The 15,368-nt window shown below is 33.8% G+C and overlaps 2 protein-coding genes across 2 annotated transcripts; one reads left to right on the forward strand and one right to left on the reverse strand.

Annotated features, from left to right (window-relative positions):
- Window positions 1–4,173, forward strand: LOC115970880 (suppressor protein SRP40). The gene is made up of 2 exons (XM_031090501.1): window positions 1–224; window positions 2,777–4,173. Exon 2 carries the CDS (start codon window positions 2,780–2,782, stop codon window positions 4,088–4,090), a length of 1,311 nt encoding a protein of 436 aa, XP_030946361.1. The 5' UTR covers window positions 1–224; window positions 2,777–2,779; the 3' UTR covers window positions 4,091–4,173.
- A 3,708-nt stretch (window positions 4,174–7,881) lies between these two features.
- LOC115972512 (54S ribosomal protein L24, mitochondrial) lies at window positions 7,882–13,310 on the reverse strand. Its single transcript, XM_031092825.1, has 2 exons — window positions 12,824–13,310; window positions 7,882–8,487 (listed from the first exon to the last, which is right to left on the reverse strand). Exons 1-2 carry the CDS (start codon window positions 13,018–13,020, stop codon window positions 8,055–8,057), a joined length of 630 nt encoding a protein of 209 aa, XP_030948685.1. The 5' UTR covers window positions 13,021–13,310; the 3' UTR covers window positions 7,882–8,054.
- Window positions 13,311–15,368: the final 2,058 nt, after the last annotated feature.

The raw sequence follows: 15,368 nt of genomic DNA on the forward strand, positions 1-15,368 counted from the left end.
TGTCTCGCTTGTTTGGCGAACAAAATTTTGTTTTCATTTCATGGCCTCCAACACCTTCACCACCAATACCACCACCTTGAGTTATGCGTAATTTGCGCTTCTTTAATCAAATCAAACCCCAAAACTCTTAACTAAGCCTCTCTTTAATTCCCTTCACATTTTTCATCTTTCAATGAATTTTCTTCCCTTTATTTTATTCTTCCCATGAATCTTCTTTGATCAAGGTACGCTACATATCTCTCTCTCTCTTTTACCATATATTTACTCTTCCATGGTACCTTTGTTTTTCATGTCAAAATTAGTATCTCTTCGTTTTTTGCTTCCTTTTGCTGTCAAAGATATGGTGAAAAACTAAATTTTTATAATGTTTTTCAATGTTTATTTCATTTTCTTGGTTATCTTGGCATTGAAAAAGAGTATGTTGTTCTAATTTGTGTGTGCGCTACTATAACTCGTTGACATGTGATATAAAATTTTCCTACAAGAAAGCAATCTTTCATGAATTGCCCAATTTATTGGTTTGAAATCAATTTATGTTGATTGAGCACAAAGCAATTGAATCAAAAGAATTGTTGAAAAATAAGGTAATGGGGCTTTTTTTTTTTTTTTTTTTTTTTTTTTTTTTTTTTTTTTTAAAAAAAGATAATGAATAATTAAACATTATCAGTTACTTGTCCTGGAAGATAAACTCACAACTTCTTTTGGGAGAGAGGTATGATTTGGTGTTGGATTTGGTTCTCGGTAGTTTAAATTTTAGATCATTCCTTTGCTATTTCAACAGTCATCTGTTGTATGTGTGTAAAATGGTTTAGTAGTTTGTACGTTTTTATCGTTTTGAAGCAACATTGTGGGCTTTATAACAGTCATTTGGTTATGAGAGGTTTGAGCCTAAAAGACGGTATCTCATGCATTTTACCTCTCACAACAACATTTATAGGTTTCAATGTTTTAAGAGAGAATACATACATACATATAAATATATATTTATATATATATATATATATGTATGTATGTATATGTATAATGCATGAGATGTCTTTTACCTAATAGTAAATATTTTTCACTAACAAAAGTTTGAAGTTTGAACGATCAAAATCAAGGAATTATGGTGAATTTGGCATCTTTGTTAAGAACATAGACTATGTAATTCAATAGTAGGATTTTCAAACTATTTACTCAATAAAAAGTTAAGTTATATTAGGTGTAAGCATAAGTTGATCCTCGCATTCACATGCACATAATTTGATATTTTTATTCTCTTGAAAAAAATTTGAAAAAAAATTATAACATTGAGGAAGGGTAAAAAAAAAAGTTAATTATTATTCAAACAAAAGTAATTAAATTAAAAAGTTATCATTAGGAACGGACATCATAGGTTGAAACTTTCTCAAAAAAAAAAAAAATAATGGTATTTGGCCGAGCCCGGTGAGGCTGAACCGTGTCTAAGGTGTAGACATCAATCTCTGCTAGCCACGAGGAAAATTCTAACACTTCAATTGACTTCTATGTTTGATGTGCTGGGCTATTCCTATCATATTCTTTGTATTAATATGCATATCCCTGTCCAGAGCATCATAAAAGAGCCTGATAAAGAGCAAGAGAATGACATTATTTAAAGTGATTACATTTTAGAATATATGATCCTATTTGTCTATTCCATGTTATTGGTTTTGAATTGAAACCAATAGATGTTACAAATTAACTCCAAATATGAACATATACACTTAGAGAGCGTTTGGATTCGGCTGAAAAAAATTGCGTTTGCGTTTTGTTTGTTTGTTTGTTTGTTTTTTTTTTTTTTTTTTTTTTTTCACGCGTTTTGGAGCGTTTTGGGTGTTGCGGCTACTGTTTATGCACTGTTCAATAAACAGTAGCCGCAAACTTTGACTTTTCAAATTTTTTTGGACCAATCACAGCACATCGTGTACTGTTCACAGACCCACAAATTTCATTTTTCAGCAACTTTTTCATTAAAAATGGGTCCCACGATACTATTCACACATTTAAAAATTATTTCGCTACAGTGTTTTTCAGTTTTCAGTTTTCAGCTGTATCCAAACGGACCCTTATTGTAAATAAAACAGATATATTCACTTACTGCAACTCATGGTATGATGACTTAAAACTAGACAAGACCTTTTGTCAAGAGTTTTGTAATTCAACTAATACCTTATAGTGTTTTTAATGAAGATATCTATGGTTTAAATCCTCCACCTCCAACAATCAATATATCAACTGAAAAAAAAAAGGCAGGGCCTTTATATTATTCTTATACTTTTATTAAAATTAGTTTATAATATAATGAATTTCAAAAGGTCTTATAGTAAGCAACTCAATATCTTCATGTTAGCGAATATATGTAGTAGCAATCTTTGGTAAATGTAGTAATAGGCAGTTGAGCTTGAGCACAAATAGTATATAGTTCCTCCAAAAGAAAAATGATAGCTGTGGAATGTACAGAGCTTAGGCAATGATGATGTGATGCAATGAATCATAAAATTGGCTTTTTTATTTTTATTTTTTTAATTCCAAATGACTGTACTTTCTTTGAACTTTACATAGTGTCAATGTCTTTTACATTTTAAAATCTACAACATATATTAATTCATCTATATGTATGTGTGAATGTGAGAAAAACTATTGGGGACAACTTTTATGTAATAGTTGAAATTAGCAATACCCATTTGTTTGTTAAACTTGCTCGTCTTTTCCCCCAGTTGCACATACATCCTCATTGATCTTTCATTTTTTTCAATTTTGTCGAAACACCTAACAGTATATGGCAACTACGAAGAGAGAAGGTAATAATGCTTGGAAGGAGAAGATGGTGATATCCCCTTCAAAGTCTCGTGCCCCCAATATCACCAAAACTCGTCCAAAACCATCCACAACAAGCTCTACAGATCACAAGGCTGCTTCTTCTTCTTCTACAACTACTACTACTGCTGCTGCAACTGAAAAGCGACTCCCACACTATCTTAGGCCAACGCTAAGCTCACGCCATGAATCTGTCAAGAATGCGAAGAAACCTGGCCCCGAAGACACAGCAAAGAAGGCCAGTTCTTTGAATAGAAGAAGATCCTCGGATAGTAAGCCACAAAGTGCTGTTGTCTCCCATGGCTTGAAAGAGAAAACCACAACAGTCCGTTCCAATACTATTCCATCCAAAGGTACCCATTCTCTGAAACCAGTTGCGGAGAGGACTCCAAAAACGTCCAAGTTTGGTAAACCACAGGCGCCTTTGCATGCAAAGGGCACCATTAAGAGCAGTACCAATCCTGCAGCCACTAAGAAGGAGTTTCATAATGCTTTGGCTTCGACAAAGGGTCTTGATGTAACACAAACTTCGAGTCATGAAAGTGAAGAGGAGGGAGAAATTTTGGTTCATGAGGTTGAAGAAGTTGTGAACGTGGAAGTTGGGGCTGAGACAGAGAGTAACATTTCTGAAGTGCCAAAAAGTGAAGATTTTGAGGATGGTAGTGTTGTTGAATCTGATCATGTCGACAGTATTATTGAAGATGAGCATGAAGTCAAGCCTTGTGACATTCCTGAAGTTTCTGAAGAAATAAAAGCAAATGCGACTGCTCAGATTGAAGAAGCTGAAGCTAAAGCACAAAAAGAAGAAGAAGCTGAAGCTAGAGCACAAAAAGAAGAAGAAGCTGAGAATGAACATGGAGGAGAAGAGAATGAAAGCAAAGAAGAAGGCAATGTAGAAGAGAGTGTGGCAATAAGTGAGGCGGTAGTGGAGGTCGAAGAAGACAAAGGGGAGGTCAAAGGAGAAGATTCTGAGGCTGAAAACAAGAACGAGGGCAACATGGTGGATGAGAAGGAAGAGGTGGACGGAGGAAGTGAAGGGCTTAACTTGAAGGAAGGACAAGATGAGGTTGGTGCCGTTGAAGAAACAAAACCAGAGGTGGTGAATACAGTATCATCTAAGCGCCAAGTGGGACAGGGAAAGAAGGAGACTCAAGCATATAATGATGTGATTGAGGAAACTGCAAGCAAGCTATTGGAGAAGAGGAAGAACAAGGTGAAAGCATTGGTTGGGGCATTTGAGACTGTCATAGATATAGAAACCCCATCCAAATGAAACCCCTCTTGTTCTCCTAAATCAGTTTTACATAATTAAACTCATACGTTACCTACAATTCTAAGGAGAGTGTGATAGAAAAATTCAGAAAAGAAAAAATTGGAGTGAAAGCATTCAAATCAGATTTCAGACATGAACAATTTTATCTAATAAACCACATCATTTGGATGGGGGAAGTTGCCATTATATGTTTGTTAATGTTCCCTATTTGTTGATACTGTTGTATTAATTGCATTTTAGTGTATGAATCATATAGTAATCTATAGATTCTATACATAGGTTTTTGTTTTTTTGCTTTTCCTTTCTGAGATGTAAATTAATGTCAACAGTTGTATTATAAAATTTACTATTCTATAAATTCTTTCGTGTACACAAACTTATTGAATGGCTTAATTATAAAATGAATTAAACTGATATACATTATTAACTCTTGAATTAGGTGTTGCAACAAGTATTTTTATGTCACTAATAAGAGCATTAATTGAGTAGTATTATCCATGTCTTCCATGGAGGAACATTTGTGTTTGAATTTACTTCCCTCACTTGTACTTCTATTTTTTCAAGAATTTTATAGTTCAATAACATTGTCGGTTTCTTCCAAAAAAGAAAACATGTGTTCAAATTCCTTCTCTCGCGCTAGTTGCAAGTACTTTATAAAACAATGTTTTCCTCCCAAACAAACCAAAAAAAATAAAGTATTTACTACCACTTAGAATTAATTAAATGTGATCATAAGCAAAAATTTAGAAAAGAAAAAAGAAAACTGATCGATGATAAGAATTGACTCGAGTCTTGACAACTAGCAATCCTATAATGAAGATGGACCACAAATTTGATAGAATTTACTAAAACAAGTTAATGGTATTTTAAACCAAGTGGCAAAAAGAAGGAATTGGTCTTCTCTCTAATTTTCTTGAAATGGAGAGTGTCCATTTCAAAGGCCAAGATTCAAAGTTGTATATATCTAAGGTCTAGATTTTACCAACACATTAACTTTTGGTTTAGTTTAACCACATTTAAATTTTAAATGAGTTGGCAAAATCTAGGTCCTAGATTTATACCACATTGAATCTTGGCCTTTAAATGGACATTCTACAAAAGATCTAAATCAATAAGAAAACCCTTTTTTTTCGTATAATAAATGGGAGAGGAGTTTCAATGTTCAAACTAGATTCTCCTTATTAAGATAATTGAGTAATCTATATATCTATATATATAATAATAGGTAAAGCAGAGAGAAAATTCAATTAACTTTCAAATTGGAATTTAATTAGAATATAATTTTGCGCCATATGTCTCATTTAATAAATTTTAGAATTTTGTGCCAAGTTAGTTAATTTAGTGTAAAAATTGAATTTTAATTAGAGTTTAATTTTACGCCACATGTCCCATCTAATCTAAATTTTTAAATATTTGTGCCAAATTAATTAATTTAGTGTAGAAAACGATGAGTCCAATATAATAAACCATAAAAAACATAATCATATAACTAAAATAAATTCAAATTTATAAGTCATCTATCTATCTATCTATCTATATATATATATATATATATATATTAATAGGTAAAGCTTAGAGATTGAATTAGAACTTGAAATTGTAATCCAATTTTACACCATGTGTTTAAATTTATGTGGGAACTACACCACAATTTTCCACTTAAGCTTGTGCCATGTTTCTATTTAAGTTTTTTAATCTTTGTGTCAAGTGAGTTAATGCGTGCAAAATACTAATTAGAATATAATATTAATAAACTATAAAATTAAAAAAAAAATCACATATACTCAATAAAAATCACCACATATTTCTCAAAAAATAAATAAAATAAAAATGACCACATAACAAAAATCATCACACGTTCTATCTTATTAAAAATTAGAAAAAAATGATCATAAGTAGTATTAAATTTAGATAAGAATTTTAATATGTGACTAATTACGTTTACTTAAAAAAATTTACTAATTATCTATATTTTATGATAAAAATTGTGTTTAATTTTAAATGTATCTATATGTATACATGAATATGCATGAATGCATGTGTTACATGCTTTAAAAAAAATTTAATTTGACTAATTATTTATATTTTTATAATAAAAAATTTTGTTTAATTTTAAATGCATCCATGCGTTTGTATGGAATTACATGCTATTGTCATTAAATTATAACACTCATAACAAAAAAAATAAAACACTTATATGATAGATGAAAAGGTAAAATTTTTTCACCTTATTCTTTTCAGAAATTTCACACTACGGAAATTGTTGTGAGCTGTCTATGTTGCTTAAGCTTAGTTTGGATAGCATGTTCTGTTCCTTAGTCTTAAAGTTTCTTCCTAGATTGTCTAATACTCTAATTTCTTCCAACAAGGACTAACAACGGCAAAAATCCTCGAAACAAAGTTTTTGCACTCAGAAACAGTGAGTTAAGGAAAACACAATTCAAGTTTCATTAAGAACTGCTCCATCGGAAATATTGATAGAACAGATACAAGCAATGCAAAATCAAAACCCCAAGAAACTCAATAGAAAAACTAATTGAAATCAGAAAATAAAAATAACTCAAAAATAGTTCATCAATCCTCAAAAAATCTCAGTTTTTTCATCCATATATAGTATACCAATCATGTATATAACCCATGTAAAAACTTTCAACCATAATTAACGACAAACCAGCTTCAAAATTACAATCCAATGTCTTCTTCACTTTTGAAACTAGTACCTCTATAGTACCTTAACTCCAAAGAAACTTGCCTTTCTAAACGAAGATGATGTCGAAAATTAGCAATAAAAATCTCTGCCCTTCTATCAATATCATCATCTGAACCATAACTTCTAGCTCGTTGATACACTTTGGCTGAACCAGGTTCGTCGAGTTTTTCATCTTCTATGCAACCATGCAAGCCCTGGCGATCGTTGAAGCTCAACCGGCGCCTCGTGGAAGCACTGCCAGTAATTGAAGCCAAGCGCCATTGCAGTAGGTTAAAGCTAAGCAAAAATCTTAATTTCTTCACTGCCTTCTTTAGGTGGCCTAGTAATGGCCAGTTCTCTTTAACCATTTGTTATTGAAGTGAACTTTTGACGCAAGAGCATGTGAAGTTAAGGCTTTTATAGAGAAAGTGATAGTGAATTATTGGACAAGATACTGTGTTTCAGTACGAGAGAAGATAACGTGTTATTTGTTAGATATGATTTGCGCGTGAACTGTTAAGGTTACAGCTATTTGCGTTGGACTTTCATGGAAAAGAAGTGTGAAATATTCCAAAAGCTTAAGTTAATAGAATATGATAAATTTAATTATTTAATCATATATTTCTAATATAAAGTGTTATTAGAAGACTACATAACTCTATTTTTTTTTTAAGTATAAGTGTTGAGGTAATATGTTATAATTTAAAATAGTGATAATACATCAATCATATCTTATCATCTAACAAATTTTGAGTCTTTGAACTGTCATGTTTCTGTTTTCAATTACCCGTGAAATTAGTACTTTTCCTGTAAAGAAATATTGGTAAAGTGACTAGATGACTTTTGTTTCTTTTGGTCGGTGAAGGGACTAAATACTTGCTTACCAAGTTTTGGTTTATACTAGAGACTAAGAAAAAATAAAATAAAACAAAACAAATTTAAGAACGGCTTGTAAAATTTGTTTTATCTATAGCATTATTGTTTCAAAAATGAAATTATATTAGCAACGTTTTAAGACGTTGTACCATGAGAAGTTAAGTCCAGTAACAACATTCTTGTTACTTTTTATGTTCTGTTAAACTCATGATCCATCAGAGGAATATCAAATAATTTCCATCTGAAAAAGATAATTGATTTCTGCTGAATATTTTTCCATCAGGCCTGATACAGCTAAAGACTACTTCAAAAAACAAACATTAAAGAGATACAAAATTTCAAATGGGCAATAAAAAACAAAGATGGGGGAACATTCCAAGATGGTGAATGGTCCAAAACTTAAGAGTTTGCAGCCCACTGCTCGGGAGCGGCTTCTTCATCAGTCAATTGATCTTTCACTTGACCTTCCTCAATCTGCTTCTGTTTGTCTGACCAACCGGACATTTGTCTCCTGGCATCCCTACGAGCTGTCCTCTCGGCCACTTTCAGATCTTTAAAACGTTGTTCAAACCTGGCTTCATCCTCTGGTGAAAAGAAAACAACTTCCCTCTTCCCTAGCTCTTCGTACATCTTCTCGATCCTAGACTTCCAGTAGAGGCCCATTTCTGTGTCCATCTTGTGGTAAGGAGTTTTCAGGAGGTACTCATCAATCCCTCCTGCCTTGTCTATGCAACGGAGGGCATGAGTGGTGACTTTCACTCGAATATGGCGGTCTAAAACGTAACTGAAGAGCCGCTTCTCCTGGACATTCGGCTTCCAAGTCCTCCTTGACCTATCACCAGAATTGCAGAAAAAGTTCTGATGAATAAAGATACTTCTAAGTTGATAAAAGACAAAAAACTTCAAATGCCAAAATGGAGCAAGCAAGAGACAGAACTTATGTTGCGCAACAATACAAGACAACTTCATTCTACGAATTGCATAAATGAATCCAAAAAAACATTAAATATTATGTATTAGAAGCGTATAGACTGACTGATTATATGCCTAATTTTAAAATCCTCATCCAAAACAAACTGCAACAAGCAAATCAATTAAATATCATGTATTAGAAGTGTTAAGGCTAATTGATTAAATGCCAAATTTTAAAAACCTCGTCCCAACCTAACCACCACAAGCAAATCCATTAAATAAGTAAGCACTTCATATACCTGAATGGCGTTTGTCCAGATTATAAATATTCATTATCATAAAGATTTATAAAAGTAGAGGTATTCATGTTTTATCCAGGCACAATTTAGCATTTGTCATCATCATCTCTGACAACGATTCGATGACTTGATTAGAGGAAATCTACAGCAATGATGGCCAGATATATGATATCATTGAATCCATTCAATCACATAGCAAAGTCCAAGGAATTGGAGGCTTATGCAAATACTTAATACTCCATCACTTCACCAGGCCTCATTCCTATGTTTCAATGGATTGGTAGGACTATAACTCTGACTTATTCTTAATGCATAATACCATCTTTTTTAACAGTGAAAAAAGAAATCTACAGGTGAAAGGTTAGGAGCAATGTAGAATCTATCTCACTAGGATCAAGGAGTCAAGGACCTTTGGCTCAGTTTCAATTGGGAGATGCTCTCCTGCCTAAGGTCAGAAATATGAATTACCAAAAGGACATACAACGGCAATGGGCATGTAGCCCAGGGATACTAATGTGTCTAATATCATACAAAACTAAAGTCAGACTCATAAACAGTGATTGGTCTTCTAATTTCAACTAATACCTCCTTCCATCCCCTTGCTACTATGTACCCACCAAGTATTGCAAGCACTTTCTGGCAATGAATCATATGAGGACTCAGACCCCAAGATATGATAGATGTGCATATTTTCCAGCTAACAAAAATCCTGATTTACCTTAAGACAGTATAGTATTTATTTATTTTTTATAAATAACGTAATTTATTGACGAAAAAAGACAATATATACAGGACGTATACTAGAGAGCATCACAATCATGGTGCAGAGTACAATGATCAATGAAATCTTTTTGATAGGTGAAAAAGAATAAAAACCCAATGAAGGCCCCAGTAAAGTAATTGATGAACCAACTCCAAGGATAGGGCATATTAGAACTAGCAGACCTTTATGGGATTAGCTTTCTTTGCTAAATGCATCCATTGACCCCTCCTCCCCTTCCCAGGTTTTTCTTTTTTTTGATAAGTAAAAAAAAAAAAAAAAAAAAAAAAAAAAAAAAAAAAGGAAGAAAAACCTGGGAAGGGGAGGAGGGGTCAATGGATGCATTTCCCCCAACCTTCTCTCACAAGAAGAAGAAAAGAAAAACATGGATGTGGGACTAGTGGTCAATGCTCCGTAAAAACACACTTATAAGTTCTATCAAGGGACCCAAACATGTACCAGCTCCGAAATTTGTAATCAGTCACATACAAGGGATTGAATTAAACTTTGGTGGATATATACAACCTTCTACAGATTCAAGAACAAAAAGAAGGACGAACAGAGTACCATTACTCTTCATACTGTAGCAACTTTTAGAACGTTCACAATACAAATTTGAGTATGGTTTTAAGCATCTTGGGTAATAAATAATATTGAGGCAGAAGCTCTCTCTTTCTCTCTCTTACAGTCCAGTCATTGGAGAAAATTAACTATGAAACAAAATAAAAGAATTCAGCAACTTGATTGAAATTAATTGGGGACCTAAGCTACAGCACCTAATTTTTCTCCAATTTCTAATTCATTATCATATATGCACAGTCTAGTTGTTTACAATAAAAGCTTACACAAATCAGAAGCATTTCACCCCTGGGATTCCCAGTTTGAGGCTGTAATTTCAGGTTTTAACAAACTAGTCGCTAACCCGTGCGATGCACGGAAGGTAAGCCATTATGAAATTTTCAATCAATTTTATGTTTAAAACATAATGATTAACATAATGCCTCTAGCATAATTCTCCCCAACATGCAATTTTAAGTACCAAGTAGCAACTGCTCGAATATCAAATAGATCCAATATCAAATAGCCATATCATATATATATTTGAGTAAGAATTCATTTGCGTTACTAATAAGTCCATGAATGTTGGGAAGTCTTAATTGATACGGCATTGACAAACTACCCATCAATTAAAAGTTGGGTATAATTTAATTTTAACGGGTGATTAGTTGGATCCTTAACAGTAGCAACAATGTTGTATCTGCATATTTCTTTGCTCAACTTAGGAGTCCTACGACTAAAACATAATATGCAAATGAAAAAAAGAAAAAAAATTGAAATCTTCCACACACAAGATTTGTTAATAGTGTACCTCAATTGTAAACCTGATCAAAGAATAGGACCATGTGAATTGGTCCACACAACAGCAACAACACCACTTGATAAGAAAATAGCATTCAAGTTATAGAATAGCATTGAAAATTCTTGTAGACAAAAAGAGCATTAAATTTCCACAAATTATAATGCCCAGCTGAGAATCAAATCTTTGCTACAAAAACATAATACACAAATGAAAAAAAAAAAAAAAAAATTTGAAATCTTTTTACAAGATTTGTTAACAGTGTCCCCAATAAGAGTACCAAGAGTCATGAAATATCCTCAATAATAATTCACACTAAACCTTCATAATATGATTCAAACATATATAAGAATAGAAATTAAATTCGAAACAATTAAAAACCTTATAAGAAACGACAAAATAGAAAAACAGGGAAAAAATTAAAATATTTTGAAAAGAGAGGGCCAACCGAATTTTTAATAGCATCATCTTGGTGTTTGTATTTCTTGTAGCAAGGAGTTGAAGACTTTTTTTCAAGACATGGTTCAGGTATTATAAGGAACATCTTTCCTTTTCATACAATAGTTAAAACAAAATAAATATTATAACCATGAAAAATACAAACCTCTCTTGTAAGGTCAAATTCACATAATTAAGCCTATCACCATCTAATTTTTTACAATAAAAATATCCAATTAGAATGGTTACAAAGTATCTCCCATATGCCACACACAGAAACCTAATCGAAAAAGAAATTTAACACTTTCTAAGATATCAAAAGGTCAGAAAATTGATGAATTATAGTCCATACAAAACACTAAACCTAACAATCTACACTAAAGAAGAAAGTGGACTGGAGACAGAGGAGAAGACGTTACTATGTTGCATGCGTTTGGGGTTTGTGAAACACCTACCTCTAGGGTTTGTGGAGGAAGATTTTAAAACCCAAATAATAAACCAAAAAACCTATAATGGAATATAGCGTTAAAACCTCCCAAAAAAATATTTGTGAAAACCAAAGGTTCTCCACCGTACATATATAGAGAGAGAGGGTGAAGAATCAGAATGAACTTGAAGTTTTTTAGTTTTGTCTCAAGAAATATAAACTAAAATTTATTAGGAAATATGTAAAATTTATAACTACCCACTGGAACAATGCAACTGAACGCCAACATTAGCAAAAAATTGTACTGAAATGGTTTGTATAAGCACCAAATGAAAAGATACATTGTTCTATGTTTTTAATGGTAGACGTGGCATTAATTTATGTAGCCATATGGCGTAATGAGGAGTGGTCAACAAAAAGTCAAACGTTTCGGCTATTGGTTATTATATAGAATAGATAAGCACAGAATGACAAATTCTCCTCAACTAATGCCAAACAAAGTCTAAAAGTATAAGACTTGAAACACATTTAAACTTTAGCAGAGAAACATGTTAATTGATCCTACATACAGATTGCCAAAGGTCCCATTTTTAGAGGATTTGAAATGAGCACCCATATGAACAAAATCGAAAGCATTTTGGCTCTCGTACTAGCTGTAATTTCAGGTTTTAACAAATAAGATAATTACATAATGACACATTCTTCTCAACTAATGCCAATCAAAGCCTAAAATATAAGACTTGAACAAATTGAAACCAAACCATAACATAGAAAAATGTTAATTTGATCCTACTACATACAGATTGTCAAAGGTCCTATTTTTAGGAGATTTCAAATCACAACCCATATGTACAAAATCCATCCATTCATTCATTCATATAATCTTAACATCAAAAACCCATGAAGCGAAAACAATCATAAATACACATACACACATAAATTCAAAGAGAGAGAGAGAGAGAGAGAGTTACAGACTTGTTGCCACCATCTTCGCTGACGCGATTGCCGAACTGGATGTGGCGGCCAGCGTAGAGGCCGCGTTTGGCTCGGCCCATGACAACCTTACTGTCCGGTATGCATTTCTTGAGTGACTCTTTCAATCCGGGAGCCAAGTTCTTCTCTCCTACATTCTTCAACACTTTCTTCATCATCTCCTTTCCTCTAAACGCCATTTCTTTCTCTCTCTCACTCTCTCTCTGTCTCTGTGTCTTTTCTTTGGCTAGGGTTTTGGTGGAGAAAGCTAATGAAAGGGGCTTGAATTCTTGGATTTTTACTATATATGCATGGGAATTGGATTCAAGTGAGAGCTATATGGGAAAAGAAAAGAACGGAGCTTGATTTTCTGCACATCAACACACTGCTCTCTCACTGTTTTGGAGGTGAAGGTTTGGCTGGGTTTTGGGCTCTCCTCTGCAGTGAAGATCTATACGGTTTGGTTCAATTGTGGGTTTGGGTTAATGACAGTTAGGTCCAAGATATTTTAAAAATGACCAATTCGGTGCTTAAGGCTGTGTTTGGTTCGTGTAAAAGTATTTCCGGAAAATATTCCATTTTGGAAATGCTATTTTCCGGAAAGGGAAATGTTTTCATATGTTTGGTTGCATTTCAAAAAAAATTTCGAAAAATATTTTCTGGTGTTTGGAGAAGAAGAAGGAAAAGACAAACCCAAAAGAAGGAGAAGACGGCGGGATCTTGATCTTTGTGAGATCGCGCCGTCGATCACGATCTATCGCACCGCTCGTCGGACGATCGCACCGCTCGTCGATTGACGAGTGGCGCGATCGACGATCGGTGCTCTCTGATCTGGGCTCTCTCTTCTCTCTCTCTTTTTCCGGAAATAATTTGAAGTGAAAATGAGGGTGTAAAATCATTTCCGGGTCAAAGGTGAAAATTTCGGTCAACAGGAAGCCATTTTCCGGAAAATGAAATTTACCGTTGCTGCCAAACACCTGGGTTTGGGGGAAAATGATTTCCTGAAATCATTTTCCCCCAAAACAAACGCACCCTAAAAGACAAAAATACCCTTACACTGTTAACACTCTAACCCTACGTTACACTTTTTTTTTTTTCCTTTTTTTCTCAAGCAACCCATTACTCTCTGCTTCCTCTCTTCTTCCTCATACCTCTCTCTCTTCCCTCTCATCTCGCCTCTCTCTGCCTCTCTTATCAGCTGGTTTTGATTTTAATCTAGTTGTGGCTTCTTCTTCTTCTTCTTTTTGTGTGGTTTGGGTCGATCTGGTAATGGGTTGTAATGGGTTGCTTTTCGCAGTTGTGGTTGAGGTGGTCGGTGGTGGTTGGTTAATTTTGGTCGGTGATTGATGGTGATGGTTGGTTTAATTTGGCTGGTGGTTGAGGGTTTTGGTGATGGTGGTGGGCTATAAGCTGGTAGGGGTGAGCTGTGGGTGGTGGTGGGATGCTGCGGGGTGGTATCATGGGTTATTGGGTTTTGTGTTTTTCTTTGGGATTTATGGCTGGCGGTGGTTTTCAGTGGTAGTGGCGGTTTCCGGTATGGGGTGGATTTGTAGTGGAGGTGTGTGGGTTCCGATGGGGGTAGTGGTTTGCTATAGGTTTTTTGGATTTGAGTCTTGATGCTATGGTTTGGCTGGGTTTTATGGCTGGTGGTGGTAGTTGCAGATCTGAGGTTAGGGAGGGAGAGTGGGAGAGCAGGTCTGTGAGGGAGAAAGACAAGTAACGGAGGGTTAAGAGGGTTAACGGTGTAAGGGTTTTATTGTTTTTTAAGGGTTTTTTTTAGAAAATAACTATAAAATCCAAACAATATCATTAGTTAGGAAACGTTTCAAACTAATTTGGTTTCTAACAATTCGAGTTTAGGGGACTTGATTTTTGGGTTGTAAAATCGAGTATATTGTACTCGAGTTTCTTTTTGCCAATAGCTGAGGTGGACAAAGTGTCCACGTATGCACAGAAATCGAGTTCATTGGACTCGGTTTTTGTACATACAAACCGAGTCCAATAGACTCGGTTTTTTTACATATAAACCGAGTCCAATCACTAACAAATAAATTAATCACTAACAAATACATTAATCAAAATACACTAACAAATAAACTAATCACAATATCTAACAAATAAATTAATCACTATACTAACAAATAAATTAATCACTACAACAAATATACTAACAAATAAACTAATCACCCTCTCAAAAAAAAATAAAACTAATCACAATATACTACCAAATAGATTAATCACTACAACAAATAGATTAATCACAATATTTACACTAACAAAAAAAAAAAAAAAAAAAAAAAAAAAAAAACAGAACTTTTACTAATATGTTGTCAATTTTTCTTAAATAAAAAAACTAGCAAATAATCATAGTATACCTGAGATGTTGTGAACTTGTGTGAGATGAGTGTGAGTGAGCTTATTGAGAAAGTGGAGCTTACTGAGAAAGTGGAGTGAAGTTACTGAGAGAGGTGTATGAGTCTGAGAGTGTAGTGCGTACAAAGAGGGAAAATAGGTCCTAGTTGGGACCCACGGCAACACATGGAGTGCT

This window comes from Quercus lobata, chromosome 12, assembly GCF_001633185.2.
Source record: "Quercus lobata isolate SW786 chromosome 12, ValleyOak3.0 Primary Assembly, whole genome shotgun sequence".
Taxonomy (NCBI): Eukaryota; Viridiplantae; Streptophyta; class Magnoliopsida; order Fagales; family Fagaceae; genus Quercus; species Quercus lobata.